Source organism: Phaseolus vulgaris, chromosome 8 (genome assembly GCF_000499845.2).
Source record: "Phaseolus vulgaris cultivar G19833 chromosome 8, P. vulgaris v2.0, whole genome shotgun sequence".
Taxonomy (NCBI): domain Eukaryota; kingdom Viridiplantae; phylum Streptophyta; class Magnoliopsida; order Fabales; family Fabaceae; genus Phaseolus; species Phaseolus vulgaris.
In genome coordinates this window covers 6,727,014-6,742,937 of record NC_023752.2, presented here as the reverse complement: position 1 = coordinate 6,742,937, position 15,924 = coordinate 6,727,014, and the positions used below count along the sequence as shown (strand labels likewise).

Sequence of the window (15,924 nt, the reverse complement as noted above, 5' to 3'; positions counted from 1 at the left end):
GTGACGGTTGAGGAGGACAATAATGGAGCGGTACCAGAGGAAACACAAGTGTTACAAGAAATGGTAGAGTCCATGAGGAAGCAAAATGAAGAACGAGTGGAGGAATTTAGGAGAGCCCAGGAGGAGTTTAGAAGAGAAAGCACCCAATCTAGAGAGATGTTGGAACAATCGTTGAGAGATCGAGATCAATTTCGAGCGAGGAAAGAGGAACTCCAATAACAAATTAATCAGAAACTTCTAGGTCAACAAGGAGAAGGGGAGGTAGAACGCGACTTTCAACCTTTCTCAGAGGAAATTTTGAGGGAACCAATTCTGGCGGGATATGTTTTTCCTAAGATGGAAACATTTGTAGGAAGACAAGATCCCAACGCCCACCTAAAAATGTTCAGAATGCTTGTGGAGGGATGGATGCAATCATGTGCAAGATGTTTTCACGCATGTTGGTTGGGACGACTCTGGATTGGTTCAACAATTTGTTTGAAGGGTCGATAACGTTGTTGGAGGTTTTCACTAAGTTGTTCATTTCTCATTTTGCGGTAAGTAAAGCAAAACCTTTAGAATTTGCTAATCTTTTTGAGGTTAAGCAAGCAATGAAGGAGTCTATAAAACAATTTTTATGTCGTTTTAGTGAGGTAATGGTGCAGATTCCGCAGCCAAATGAGAGAATGTTTGTGGAAGCTTTTATTAGAGGTTTACGGGCAAGATCGTTTGGTGAATCTTTGATTGAGAGAAGACCACGAGACATGGTTGTTGTTAAAATTAGAGTTGCTACACATATTAAAGCAGAAGAATTTACAATTAAAAAGAGAGAGGAGGAGAAAAAAAGATGAAGGTGTGAATGTAGGAGTAAGGAGTACTGAAAACAGAGGGCCCTTTTAAAGGATAGGCGACCAGTAGGTCCTTACAGCGGTTTCCGTGCAAATGATAGGTGACAAGGTGAATGGATAGAAGGTCGACGTGATCATGATTGGTCTCCCCTAAAGTTGAAGGTGTTGCAGAAGGACATTGTCAAAGATGTCAATACTGCAAAATTGTTATATTTTCCGATCATAATAGATAAACTCATGGACCGCATCGGAAGGCGTGGTTTCATTTCCATAAAGCGTATGGACATGATACAAAACGGTGTGTGACTGGCCAAGCAAATCGACGCATTCATCAAGCAAGGATTGTTGGAAATTTTCAAAGCTAGAGATGTTGGACATCAGGAGAAGGATGGGTTGGAGGTTGGGAAAGAAGTTCGGTCTCCAGGAGGTTATCTACAGGGTGAAAAGGGAGGACATGAGCAAGCCACGATGGGAGAGTTACACATCATAGTAGAAGGATTTTCATATGGGGGTGTGTCCAGTGCTAATCGTAAAAGATATGCACGAGCGATGATGTGTCTTAGTGAGAGTCAGGAGAGGGTGTCGTCACTAAATTTTACAGAGGAAGATTCTAGGGATGTTTTCCCTCATGACAACGACCTGGTTGTTATCTCCATAATCATGAGAAGCAGAAAGGTGTTCAAGCTATTATTAGATCAGGGCAGTTTGGCAGATGTCCTGTTTTGGGATGCCTTTGTGGGTTTGGGTATCCCTATTGAAGAGTTGGAGCAATTTGATGGTGTATTAGTAGGATTTTCGAGTGATCTGATGCAGGTAAGGGGATACTTGATCACGCGAACCACGTTTGGTGAAGGTGATACGATAAAGACATTTGATGTTAGATACATGGTGGTAAATGTTCCTTCTTCCTATAATACTTTTTCTAGGAGGAACAACGATAAACAAGTTGGGGGCAGTAGTTTCGTCGGTACTTATGAAGGTGAAATGCCCTTATAAGGATGGGCTGGTATGAGTTATTAGAGTAAATCATAGGGAGGCTAGGGAATGCTACAAGGGAATTTTGAAGGGGAAGAGACGGTGTATGTATGTTAAGGAAGAAGAAAGGGCAGGGGAGGATGTGGAGTTAGATATGAGGGTGTGTTACGAGGAGGGGCGGCCACAACCAACGGAGGAAGCAAAAATTGTAGAAATAAGGGAAGGATGTAGTGTAAAGATAAGGTGTACGTTGAAGCTTGAGCTGGAGCAGGAAATAGTCTAATGTTTGAAAGAAAATGTGAAGGCTTTTTCTTGGTCAGTAGCCGATATTCCAGGGATAAATCTTAATGTTATATGTCATAGGTTGGCAATCGATAACAAGATGAAATAGGTGGTCCAGCGAAGAAGGAAGTTAGGGAAAGAGAAAAGAGAGGTGGTGGTTTAAGAGGTAGAGAAGTTAAAAAGTGTGGACATGTGAGGGAGATCCAATGCCCATCGTGGTAATCTAATGTAGTGCTGGTAAAAAAAGCTAATGGAAATGGAGGATGTGTATGGACTTTACTGACTTTAATAAAGCATGTCCAAAGGATGCGTATCCGCTACTGAATATAAATTCATTGGTGGATGGAGTGGCGGGTTGTGAACTTCTAAGCTTTATGGATGCTTATTTCGGTTACAATCAAATAAGGATGCACCCGAAGGGTGAGGAAAAAATTGCTTATATGGGAGGATTAAAGAATTATTGTTATACGGTGATGTCGTTCGGGTTAAAAAACGTTGGAGCAACTTATCAACGTCTGATGGATCGGATTTTGAATGGGACAATAGGAAGGAATATTGAGGCTTATGTAGATGATATGGTGGTGAAATCAAGAAGGGAGGAATCACATGTGGAAGATTTAAAAGAGTTATTTCACACATTGGATAAGTATACGTTGAAGTTAAATCCTGAAAAATGCATTTTTAGGGTGAAAGCGGGCAAATTCTTGGGTTTTATGTTAACCCAAAGAGGAATAGAGATTAATATAGATAAATGCATGGCAATCATTATTATGAGGAGCTTGTCATTGGTTAAAGAGGTGCAACAACTAACAAGAAGGATAACTTTGCTTTCTCTATTTATTCCAAAAGCAGGAGATAAAGCGTATCATTACTTTCAATGTTTGAAGGGTAATAATCACTTTAAATGGACGGACGAGTGCGAGGAGGCATTTCTGAAATTGAAGGAGGCTTTGGAGACACCATCAATTCTTGTTAAGCCTGTGGCAGGAACACCAGTGCATTTGTACTTATGCATGACAGAGAGGGCGGTTAGTACCGTTTTGATGCAAGAAGTGGGCAAGAATCAGAAACCCATCTATTTTTTAAGTCGGACTCTTCAGGGAGTGGAGATAGGATACCATAAGTTAGAAAATGAGGCTTTGGCAATTGTCATCACAACTAGGAAATTGAGGTATTAAACAGATTTACCTATTAAACAAGTTTTATAAAAGTTAGATTTAGCGGAGAGAATGATGAAATGGGCGGTGGAATTATCAGAATATGGGATTATTTTTTAATATAGGGGATTAGTTAGGACCCAAGCTTTAATAGACTTCGTAGTAGAGTTAACACCTTTGGAGGGAGAGCGGAAGCATGAGGGAGAAAGAAAGTGGATTTTATCGGTGGATGGTGCGTCTAATATTAAGGGGAGCGGAGCGGGGGTAATTTTGGAAGGACCTGATGGGATTTTGGTAGAACAACCTTTACAATTTGCTTTTAAAGCTAGTAACAATCAAGCGGAGTATGAGGCTTTGTTAGCAGGGATGCGTTTGGCAAAGGATATGAGTGTAAAGAATTTGGTAGTAAGGAGTGATTCACAGTTGGTGACCGAGCAGGTAGCAGGGAACTTTCAGGCGAAAGACTCGCATTTGGCAAAGGTTCACATGGTAGCCAAAGTCTTTAAGGAGTACGAGTTAGTATATGTACCAAGGGATCATAATGTTAAGGCCGATTTACTGTCTAAATTGGAAAGTACAAAGAAACTGGGAAATCATCGATCTATAATCCAGAAGAATTTAGAATTTCCAAGTGTCTCTGTGGATGAAGTGATTGAGGTACAAATGGGGAGGGGTTGGACAAGCATGTATATTGAATGGTTTCGAAATAATGAAGAACCAGTAGATCCTCAGGAGGCAACCATCCTATGTAAGAATATAGCAAGGTATGTTCTAATTGATAACCAATTGTTCAGGAAAGGTTTTCTGGTACCTTTACTAAAGTGTGTGGAGAGTCCACAAAAGGAGAGAATCATGCAGGATGTTCATGAGGGAATCTGTGGTAGCCACATTGGCAAGCGAACTATGTCTATTAAGATCTTGAGAGCAGGTTTTTATTCGTCGACCATGAGGGAAGATTGTTTATTATATGTAAAGAGGTGTGATAAGTGTCAACGACATGCTACTTAGATTATTGCACCAACAGAGTGCTTATACTTTAGGGTAACACCTTGGCCTTTCTATAGATGGGGGATAGACATCTGGGTCCCTTCCCGATCTTTGTCAGGCAGTTCAAATTTATCATAGTGGCAATTGAATATTTTACGAAATGGATGGAAGTAGAAACTTTAACTACGATAACAACTGAAAAGGTTTTAAAGTTTATTTGGAAATCTATAATATCTAGGTTTGGAATTCCAAGGGAGTTGGTGTCAGATAACAGAACACGTTTCGCGAGCAGGAAGGCTCATGACATGTGCCTGGAGCTGGGAATTCGCCTGATATTTTCATCTGTAGAGCACCCTCAGATGAATGGACAGGCAAAAGCTGCAAATAAAGTGATTTTACAAGGCTTAAAGAAAAAAGCAGGGAGAGCAAAGGCGAGATGGGTGGAAGTGTTACCAGAGATAATATGGTCATATCACACGACGGTCCAACCAACAACTAAAGAAACACCTTTCAGTTTGGTTTATGGAACCGACGTTGTGCTACCTATTGAAGTTGAAGTACCATCTAAAAGTGGGGGATTTCGAGGAACAAGAGTCGGAAAAAGGGAGATTGTTTCATCTAGACAACATAGATGAGTTAAGGGATACGATGAGAGTCTGAGAAGCTGCTCTTAAGCGAAGGATTCAGACAAGGTTCTTAAGTCAAGTAAACCCAAGATGTTTTCGGAAAGGGGAGTTGGTGTTGAGGAAGGTAGGTGAAGTCCAGATAAGTAACAAGTTAGCAACACGGTGGATAGGAACTTATCGGATTCGAGAAGCCCTGGGTAAGGGCGCATTTTGATTGGAAACCTTGGAGGGAAGACCAGTCCCAAGAACATAGAACATGGCTAATTTGCCTTTTTATTACAGTTAATTTAACGTCATTTGTTTCCTTCATTGGTTTGTCAGATGTAATTCAGAATTGTGTGTTCTGATATGGTTAATTTTTGTTTTGAAATGATTTAGAATGAACAAATATGATTGATATTCCCATGATATAACTTTTTGAGAACATGAAGAACAATGAAGCCCATGTATAGGTTTCAACCTAACATGAAGAAAAACCACACAAGTTATAACTTAAGGTGGTGTCGACCTCGTTGGTCCAAGGCAATGTACAGGTTTCAACCTAACATGAAGAAAAATCACACAAATTATAACTTGATGTGGTGTCGACCTCGTCGATCCAAAGCAATGAAGCCCAAGTATAAGCTTCAACATAACATGAAGAAAAAACACACAAGTTATAACTTGATGTGGTGCCGACCTCATCGTTCCAAAGCAATGAAAACCATGTATAGGTTTCAACCTAACATGAAGAAAAACCACACAAGTTATAACTTGATGTGGTGTTGGCCTTGTCGGTCCAAAGCAATGAAGCCCATGTATAGGTTTAAACCTAACATGAAGAAAAACCAAACAAGTTATAACTTGACGTGGTGTCGACCTCGTCAGTCAAAAGCAATGAAGATCATGTACAAGTTTCAACCTACCATGAGAAGAAAGCCACTCAAGATTTCGACCGTGTGTAAGATTTAAACTTGAGTGTCAAAGGAAACGACTTTGGTTAGTCGATAAAAAGGTTATTAAAATTCGAAGATGCAAAAAGGGATCGGCAAGGGGTTGGTTCCTTTAAGGGTCGGTCAGAATTCGCGTTCAGTTTGATAAGAATTATGTTATGATTGTGTTACAAAGGTGAACGAAATATAACAAGTGCAACTATACATAGTGATAGGCTTGAAAATACATAAGTCCTAAACACAAAGATTAACAACTGTAAAATACAAATAAGTAGTGTCAGAGTTTATCAAAATAAAGTTACAACCCTGTAAATAAAACAAAAACTAGTTTTCTTCAACTATTTTGTCGTCTACCACGTTCTTCAAGGGGTCAATTTCCGATTGATCCAAATCGGGGTAGAGGGCGCAGAACTGTTCCAAAGTAGCACTAAAGTCGTCCTCGAAGCCCCAAGCAATCTCGTCTTTTGCTAATTCAAGAGCGGTATCCAAAGTTTGCACTTTGCTGTGGAACAAGTTTTTGTGAGCAACACGCTTTTCACGTTTCTTGTCATGATCAGCTAGCGACTGTTGAAGCTGGCTAGCCATATCTTCTTTGTTTTTATTAGCCTCACATAGTTGCTTTTCCAGGGCGGCAATCATATGATGAGCCTCTTTTAGCTTGGCCTTGCTCTCAGTGGCTTCGGTTAAGTCAACTTGAAGTTGTTTGTGTTGAGACTCATCAAGGGAGGCTTGGGACCGATGTTTGCAAACAAGGAGATCCAAGTGATTTAGAAACTCATCCCAAGATGAGATATTAGGAGTCTCGGAAATAGGTCGAGTAGGATCACCACCTTGGTTACATTAACCTCTAGATGTTGAATGTTGGTGGGAGGAATGCTCTTGCTCTAATATCAGTTGATTGGGTTTGGAACGACCATACGCATCTTGTTTGCATTTCAACGGGGTGGTGGTAGTTTTCTACGTCAACCGCAATGGTGGCGGCCTCACTATATCTTGTTTTTCATCTTGTGCCCATTTTAATTATGTAATTGCATCTCATCCTCACTATATCTTGTTTTTCATCTTTGCCTCTGTGAAGTGAACTTTCACACTTACCTAACCATTTGGTTAAGTTCGTGTCCAGTGGGAATCTTCCTTAGGTCCTCACCTCTAATTGCTAAAATCTCAACCTTAAGTAAAAGTGTTATCATAAATGAAAACATATAAAAATCAACTCACATCAAGGAGGTCACTAATATGCATGTAAAGATGTGCAATATCGTGTCCATGGACTTGGCTCGTGTGACAGTTAGTGGTGACCTTGTAGGGAATAAGTGGTGACCTCTGAAGGCAAATGTGATGACATGAGACAACGTTTATGCACAGTGAGTAGTTTTTGATAATTTGAGCCACAGTCAAGTGGTTGGAAAAGGCAGTGCATGACATGATGTGTGTGAGAACTAATTCAGCAGAGGCCACCAATATGCATGTATTTATGTGCGATTACAATGTCCATGGACTTGGATCATGTGATAGTTAGTGGTGACCTGTGACAAAGTGTGAGCCAAAATGAACTCATACACTACTTCTCCAATTTCGCTCAAGCCATTAAATTTAGTGTGAGCGAAATTGCACCCGTACACTACCCCTACACTACTGCTCCAATTTCGCTGAAAACACTAAATTTAGTATGAGCAAAATCCCTGTACACTACTGTGAAAGAAGAGTAATGAGGGTCACACATATTCCTACGATGGTCATTACATACTGACACTTTGTAACTTGACACTATCATACCTTCATGGCCTCCAAACACCTAATTTCACTAACTTTCTCCCCATCATGTCCCACCCCAACCAACAACAACCCTAACTTTAAATGTCCAAAAAAATCAAAATTGGGTTTGTTGAAGAAGAGTAATGAGGGTCACCACTTATTCCTATGAGGGTCACCACATACTGTCATTTTTTAACATGACACTGTCATACCTTCATGGCCTTCAAATACCTAATTTAATTGACTTTCTCCTCGCCTCATGGCCATCCCAACCAACAAAAACACTAACTTTCAAATTTCCAAATAAATCTTCATTTGGTCTATGCAAGAAGAGTCATAAGGGTCACCATTTATTCCTACTAAGATCCCCATATAATGGCACATTGTACATTGACACTGACTACCTTCATCACCAACAAAGAACTAAATTAACTGACTCATTCACTACAACATTGACACCGACATACCTTCATGACCTTCGAACAACTGAATTAACTGAATTTCTCCACACATACCAACAACTAAGTTCAAATTTTAAAAAATATTAGTTAGGATCACCACTTATTGTAACTCTGATTAACACATACTGGCCTTTCTAAATTGCCAAACATAGCTTCATGATAATAATAATAATAATTGTAAAAAACAACTAAAATAAAATTTGTCTAAGTACAAAAAATGCGGAAAACTACATAATCAGGATTAAGTAACACCAAACTAGGATCAATATTCATAATTACATGACAAAATTCAAACTCATATAGTAAATAATAGATGAATAATATGATAAAAAAAATTAGGAGGAAGTAATTAATTGTGAAGATTTGGGGAATAAATCTCCTACCCAACCCCTAATATGAAATTAAATTTATAATCCCTAGTCTTGATAGCAACAAAAATAAAAGTAAGATGATAGCAACAAAAAATAAATTGATTGAGCAAATTTTTTTTATTGAATAATTTATTGATAATCAACTAAATAAATTTTAATTTGTTATGAAGAAATATAATTATTGTTGGTCAAAACTAATTTATTTTATTAATAAAATTCGAATGGACCAAACGTCCAATCATTAAAATTAACAAGATTTCAAATTTTGTTTTGCTATTATTTTATACAAAATTTTAATTTATTTCTTTAATTATTAATAAATAAAAAACAATTTAGCTGAAAAATACAATAGCCGAAAGCGCTTAGGTGTCATTTTAACATACATGCAAATAAATTATGCTATGTATCTGAAAAGGAAAAACTGTATATAAGTGAGATTCTATGATACATACACATTTCTATGATTAACTTCAATACAAAATATATATGAAATGCCCTAAACTTTACTTTTTCTTTTCTTCTCCTGAAAACAACTGAAATCACAAACTCTGATTGAAATATATATATTAATTAGAGAAAGGCGTTCTTAACCGTTTTTTCATAAATACATATATTAAATCTTAATTAATTCTTAAATTTTATCAAAATTAAAAGAAATGGATATAATGAATTTTAATTTTATTCAAAATAGAAGTTTCACTAAAAGAATTAAACTATTTTTTTGGACAAAGATACTTAATCATGATTAGCTGTTTCAATCTCTTTAACAAAAAAAAAACTAAAGTTGGCATAAGTTTAATAACATTATTTTAAAAAATAACTTATGCGTTATTAAATTTGTTAAATACATATTAATTTATTAAGTAACAGTAAGTAAACAAAATTGCACGCGGAAAATAAAACGCGTCATGAGCAAGCTCGATAGTGTCACTTACGTAACCGGTAAGCAGTTGCCAGACAAGATTAAATATACGTTTCATATTACTAAAAATCTGATTTTAATCTGTTTAAAATTCATTTTACATTTTAATAATAATAATAATAATATTTCAATTCTTATAAAATTGTAAAGTTTTGATATCCGTCTCTTTTATGTTATAATACATTCATTTTAGTCTTCATTATTTCAGAAGTACATTCTCCCACAAATAAGAGATTAAAATTCTAAAATGATATTTGGTACGGACTCAGTCCATTTGAATAATTTAAAAAAAAGAAGATATTATTCTTGAGAAAAAAATCAGAATTGGTTCCTTTGCACACATTATTCAACATTAGTTAATCTCTCATTTGATTGATAGGTTTGAAGTATTACAGGATAGATAAGTTACCCAAAAGTGAAAAACATAAGAAATGATAATTGCTATAAAAAAATTTCACTTTGCACCACCCAGAGAAGCCGGGGTTGGAAAAGAATAGAATTCTGAAAAAATTACACATATCTGGAGCCAGAAAGAAGATGAATTTAGAGCTTTCTATGTTGATTTTTGTTGAGGGGGTGGAGCAGTCCAGTATTGCTTAACAGCAACAAATATCTTTTCTCTCTGGTGAGGCCCCTTTTCATGGTCTGCAATTCTGGAATCCCATTGCATTGCATCTGCAAAATTCTTCACCTTCAACAACACATCCACATCATCACGCAGGATCACACTGCCTTGTGGCCGCAAAATTCTATCCATCTCAAGAAGAATGTCCTCCATTTTACACCTGTGACAAATTAGTTTCATAACACAATTAGTTCAAATAATTTCTTGCTCAATTTTAAAATTATTCAACCACTATTGAAGTAGTTATTTGTCAGTTTTCAAGTCATTGAATCAACTATTGAAATAGTACTTAGTCAACTTTAAAAGTATCGAATCACTGCTTCTCAATTCTCAAAAATTGACATTGAAACCAGAAGATGCCGTCCCTGTAATACTTTTCAGCTGACCAAATTGACAATTACCTGTTTTGGTAGAGGCTAAAAACTGAGTCACCGTGTATGAAGTCATAAGTTCTTGGGTATGTGGACATAGCTTCACACCTGCAAACAATAGTTAGTTAGTAATAAACCTTAACTTCCATATCAATTCTAAATCATTGATGGTAATAGATTGAAAACAAGTGTATCTGTAGAACAGTGTCCTGTCTATGGTAAAGGACAAAAGTTGGTAGCAATTGAGTTGTGTTTAAGCATTTAGCAGAGATAAACAGAAATTAAGCTGGTTATATAAATCCCACTTGTACCTATCCATAATAAAGAAATTTAAATTTGTTAAAGTGAGATATGGTTCTAATCTAATCACTCAATCAGAAAGCTACTTTCTACCCAACTATGTTCTACTTTTCCTAGAATGAATCCATCAACTAATTTACCGTTTAGCAAATGGAAGAAAGACATACCAGTTTTGGTAGGTTCCAATCAATCCACGTTCATAAATGGCACCAAGTGTGTTGAGCTCAGCCTCAACAGGGACAGTGTTCATGACCCAAACAGGATCATCAATCAGTGCAGCTGCAAAGCCTCCCAAGTAAGCATTCATATCAAGCAGATTACGGTATCTGCCACGCTCTGCTAGCTGATAGTCCAGGGTCTTGTAGTATGCTACTCTCTTCTTCCATAACTCACTGTTTTCTTTAAACATGTCAACCGTAATTCCATTCAAGCTTCCACTACTAATCCTTGGTGGCACTGACGTCAATCTCTCAGGCCAATTTGACAATTCGCCGCCACTAACTTCACTCACGTCATTCACCTCTGGCAGTGGTGTCAAGCAGGTCTCCATTTTTGTGTACCTGACAACGAAAAAAAAAATGTTAAGAGTGAAAAGGGTGCATAAAGCATGTAAATAAAATATTTAACATTAGGGGACCAGACAGAATCTTCTCTTTTGGGCTGATCAACTAGATTCAGGAAGCTAAAGGAACGGAGTGAGAAACAAGATGGAAAAAGCAACACGAGCTTGGGTGGCTAGATAATGGTTGCACTCACTGACTACTGACTAGTCACTTTGAAAGCTTTATCATCCAAGTGGTTTTGGTATCACTACTAAACTCTCATTGGCAGCAAGCATAGTATGCTTTTTATCCTTACAAAAGAGAAGATGAAAAAGCTACTAGCTCAAAAGCAAAATCAATAGCACACGGAACTAACAGTGACAGTGATTGTTAATCAATCTTCCATCATCTGAGAATTATCTCCTTGTTAGATGTATTTTAGGTCCCTCAATTGTCAGCCATAAGGGTCTATTCTCATCCTAAATCTGCCACCAACTATATACATTTTAAATGATGAATTTTGAGTATGGTATTTGTTAATGATAAGAGATAAGAATTCACCAATTATCAAAAGGTACAATAATCAAAATCATCATTTTTAAAATATAGAACTGGAATCAAATTTGATAAAAAATGAAAGACCTAAATCAGATTTTAGCCATCTTAAGATTGGTACTGCCGTTACCATGCTGTGTCTGGATCCTTTGCTGCACAAAAGGGTCTATTCTTGAAGACTCTTCTTGTTATTTTGCAATGTATGTGATTGGTGGGCTTCTGCCATATGGCAAGGTCACCCTTTTGCACCAATTTTTTCCAGCATAGGCTTTTTGCCACTTTCTCAATTGTATCCTGTTCCTCTTTGAGACTCTCACGAGTTCTCTCCCAACCTTTCCAGTGGCTCTCCCAGTTTATTGGTGGCCCTGAAAGAATCCAGTAACCACCAGGACGCAGCACTCGATCAACTTCTGTCAAATAAATTCCCTCTGCCAATCACCATTGCAAACCACAAACAAAATTAGTCCACACAAAATAGCTTCCTAAAAATGTGCACAAAATATATTCACACAAGTTTTGAGGCATGTATGTATATGCACCATTCTGGCCCCAGGGAATGAGGCAACGTGAGCAGTGGGCCATGTCAAAGGCCCTTGAAGGGTAAGGAAGCCTAATTGAGGCAAGAACTCCAATCAATGCAGGAACCCCTCGTTCAAGAGCAAATTGAACTTGAGCTTCATGTGTATCTCTTGGTGCAAATGACACTGCTAAAATGTCACGTGACAGAAGATATGCTCCCCAACTTGCAACCTGATAATGGTATAAACAAATCATTAAATTAGGCCAAGTGAACAATTTGTCACACACAAAAATGAGCTTCTTCTTCTGGTGTAATTAAACAGGTTAATTGTAGTAGGTCTGTAATGTGTTAATTTTTAATAGAAAAGCATTCCAATGTACAAAAAAATGATGCTAATATATGTGTGTGTGATTACCAATATAATGGTCCAAATGGAACATGTTTGAAAACCATGAGAAATAAGCTGGAGGGGTCCAACAAAACGTCTTCTTCTAATAATGAAGTTTGATTTAGTAAGTTGTAAATCAACATCTAACTCCATAATTAAGATTGTCCTTTTCCACTAATTCTTCAACGAACACCATAAATTTCAAGAATGTTACCACCATGATTGGCACCAATTGAATTGAAAAACACATTCAGTAATTCAGTCCAAATGATTAAGACAAGAAAGAAAAAAATGTATGCTTCACCTAGTGCGTAGTACTTTTTCTTAGTCAAGACGGCAATTACTTCGATCTGAAGAATTAAGTAGATTGTTTTGCAAACTAGTTTTATGTGATTCCCATTTCACTTTCCTCCCTCCACAACTGGACAAATTCATAGTTCCAATTTTCACATCACTCAAATGCTTATATTAGCTTCCATTCTCATCTACTTATCTCGGTTCTTTTAGATTATATGTTTCCAAACAAAATTTCGATACACGTAGAAGATAAACGTCAAAGTCAATCACAATCATTCCCTAGATACATGGCATTCACAATATAAAAATTATAAAATATTAAACGTTTAAAAAAGAGAGTCAAACGGAGAAAATATTAAAAATATATTTTAAAAAGTTGGAAGAACATGTCCAATCAAAATTTGCGGGATTTAATTTTTGATTAATTTTCTGTCCTTTTTTTTTTCTTTCACCCACATGATCTCTCAAATAAAATATTCCATCCCTTAAAAAAAACATTTTCTTAAAACATCAAAAGAAAGAATACGTAGCGTATATGTGATTTTACAATCCCGATTCATCCTCTTTCTCTTTTCGAAACATTCCAAATAAGACAAAATTTCACATTGTTCCCGATACCAGAAAAAGAGTTGATCTTTTCCGAAAATAACCTATTGGTCAAGGGCCATTATTCTAGAGTTGTTAAACCACCAATGAAAAAGTGGTGAACAACCCGGTTCACCTGAATCCAAAATAAACCATAAAGCCTCAACAGAAAATAACATAAAATAAAGTATAGAGTTAAAAAAATCCATGAAAAGGTGGTGAACCGCCCGGTTCACCTTAAACCAAAAAACATAGAGCTTCAACAGAAAAAACAAAATAAAATAAAGTACAAAATGTGATTTGATTCAGGTTTCTCAAATTTCAATAAAAAAATTCACTGCAATTCGTATACTGAATAAAAAAAATAAGATCATTTTTAATCGAAAATTAAAGATCTGAAAAGACATTTTACTGTAAAATTAAACAAGAAAACAGGTTGTCTGAAAGAATGAAACTCTTAAAACCGAACCGATTCAAGAAAGCACGTACCCCACAGCCAGTGTCTATGGCGGTTCGGATGGACCCATCTTTTAGATTAATGAGTTTTCCGATGTCATCGATGTACGCGCTCGCGCCACGTGGAAACATGGTCCCACCCCCTGGAAACCTGAACCGGTCACCCTCGAACCGGACCCAATTCTGGTTTTTCTTCTCCACGGTCAGCTCCTTGTGCGGCACGTTCGCGAACCACGCCGCATCGCGGCTCTCCGGCCACCGCAGAGGCACGCGGTAGCCGAAAGGCGCCGGAATTCGGCACCGTAGTGCCTCCGCCTCAACTGGGCAGTGCCGCTCGCGGTAGATCAGGTCCTCGCGGGGGAACTTCAGCGACCGGTTGACGTCCTCGCAGGGAGTGTACTCCGCCAGCGTCGCATCGCACGGAGGCGCGTGGAACGCACGCGTGCCCTCCTCCGGATCGGGAGAGAAATGGGTGGATGAAAAATCCAAAGTTGAATTGGAAATGGTGGATAGGAAATTGGAAATTGGGTCGGGGCAGTTGCGGCGGCCAGCGAGGTGTGTGGCGGCTGAAATGGCGGCTAGTGAGGGCGGAGAGTGGTGCCAGAGGCCGAGGAGGTAGAAGAGGGTGCAGAGAAAGGTGGTGAAGGTGAGAAGGTAGAGTCTTGTGAGTTGTTTGTTTTGCTTCTTGGAAACGCAGTTCTGAACTAGGGTTGCCCAGTTGGCCATTGTTTGAGTGATGAATGAGAAAGAAAGTGAAAGCAAAACTGAAGGGTTTGTGTTGGCGTTTGTTGCGAAGGGTGTTGTTGTTGTTATATGGCGGTGTTATGCGTCTTCATGGGGAGGTGTGAGAGCATAATGGAAGAGAAACTAGACGCGTTATTATTTAAACCAGAGCGTGTGGAGAGAGAGAGACGCACACACACATGGTTGAAGAGTTGATGAGAAGGAGAAGAAAAGAGAGAGAGAGAGAGAGAGAGAGAGAAGTGTGGTGGTGGAATCAGGTTCTTCTGTTTGCTTCTTGCTTTGCTTGGACTGTGCGTTTGTGTGAAATTAATGGACGATGAGTGGACTGTTTGTTTGTGGTGAAATGAATGAGTGTAATATGAATAAGCACTTCGTGTTACTACGTTTCCTTCTTTCACATGTTATGTTAAAGTTCAAGAGATAAATAAATATGTTTAAATTTAACAAAAGTATTACAAGCGAACAAAATTTTTATTCACCATATTTAATGCACTTAAATATTTATTCAAATTTTGAATTACTTTATTCATCTGCATGCTGATACTCCTTCTGTACACGCAATGCTAATAATATTTGATGAGTTTTATTACAGTATATTCATGAGTTGAAAATTCTTGTTCAACCATTTATTTTAAATTCAATTAATGACTTTATTAATTTTTATAAGAATTATTTAAAGGTTATATTAAACCAGTTTTAGTTTATTACTATAAATATGCAAATGTTTAATAATCATCATTAAAACTGAAAACATGCTAATACCACTGTAAATGAATTGGTTTCAGTTAACAACATTTTTCTTTTCTTTTATATATATACCAACTCCGTTATTTTGGATGAACCATTTTAATTTGATTTGATTATGGTTTTACTTATTTCATTAAACCAACATGAGAATTGATATAATCAAAATCTGATATTTAATTATTAAAATATGTTTTCTTTTATGTCAACTTGACTTTTTTGGATGGAAAAGTTGGTTAATTCACTCAAATACAGAGTCTTGTGATTTAACTTATTTTTTCTATATTAATTAACGTGACAATTGATACAACCAAAATCCCCTATTCAATAATTATCTAATTAAAACTCTATCAGGATTCAATTATAATTTGTCTCACCGATATTTTTTTTTCAAATTATTTATTTTTAAAATTTATGAATGAAGAGTAGTAGATTTAAGATCCTTGTATAAGAAAATAATTGTTAATAAAATTAAATTACCAGATCAATTTGAAACCATACC

General features: G+C 37.1%; 1 protein-coding gene across 1 annotated transcript; it reads right to left on the bottom strand.

Moving 5' to 3' along the window:
- Window positions 1–9,637: 9,637 nt before the first annotated feature.
- Window positions 9,638–15,076, bottom strand: LOC137825921 (probable methyltransferase PMT15). Its single transcript, XM_068631731.1, has 6 exons — window positions 13,968–15,076; window positions 12,228–12,438; window positions 11,819–12,116; window positions 10,759–11,151; window positions 10,322–10,399; window positions 9,638–10,080 (listed from the first exon to the last, which is right to left on the bottom strand). The coding sequence occupies exons 1-6, from the start codon at window positions 14,658–14,660 to the stop codon at window positions 9,849–9,851; spliced, it is 1,905 nt and encodes a 634-aa protein (XP_068487832.1). The 5' UTR covers window positions 14,661–15,076; the 3' UTR covers window positions 9,638–9,848.
- Between the last annotated feature and the right edge of the window lie 848 nt (window positions 15,077–15,924).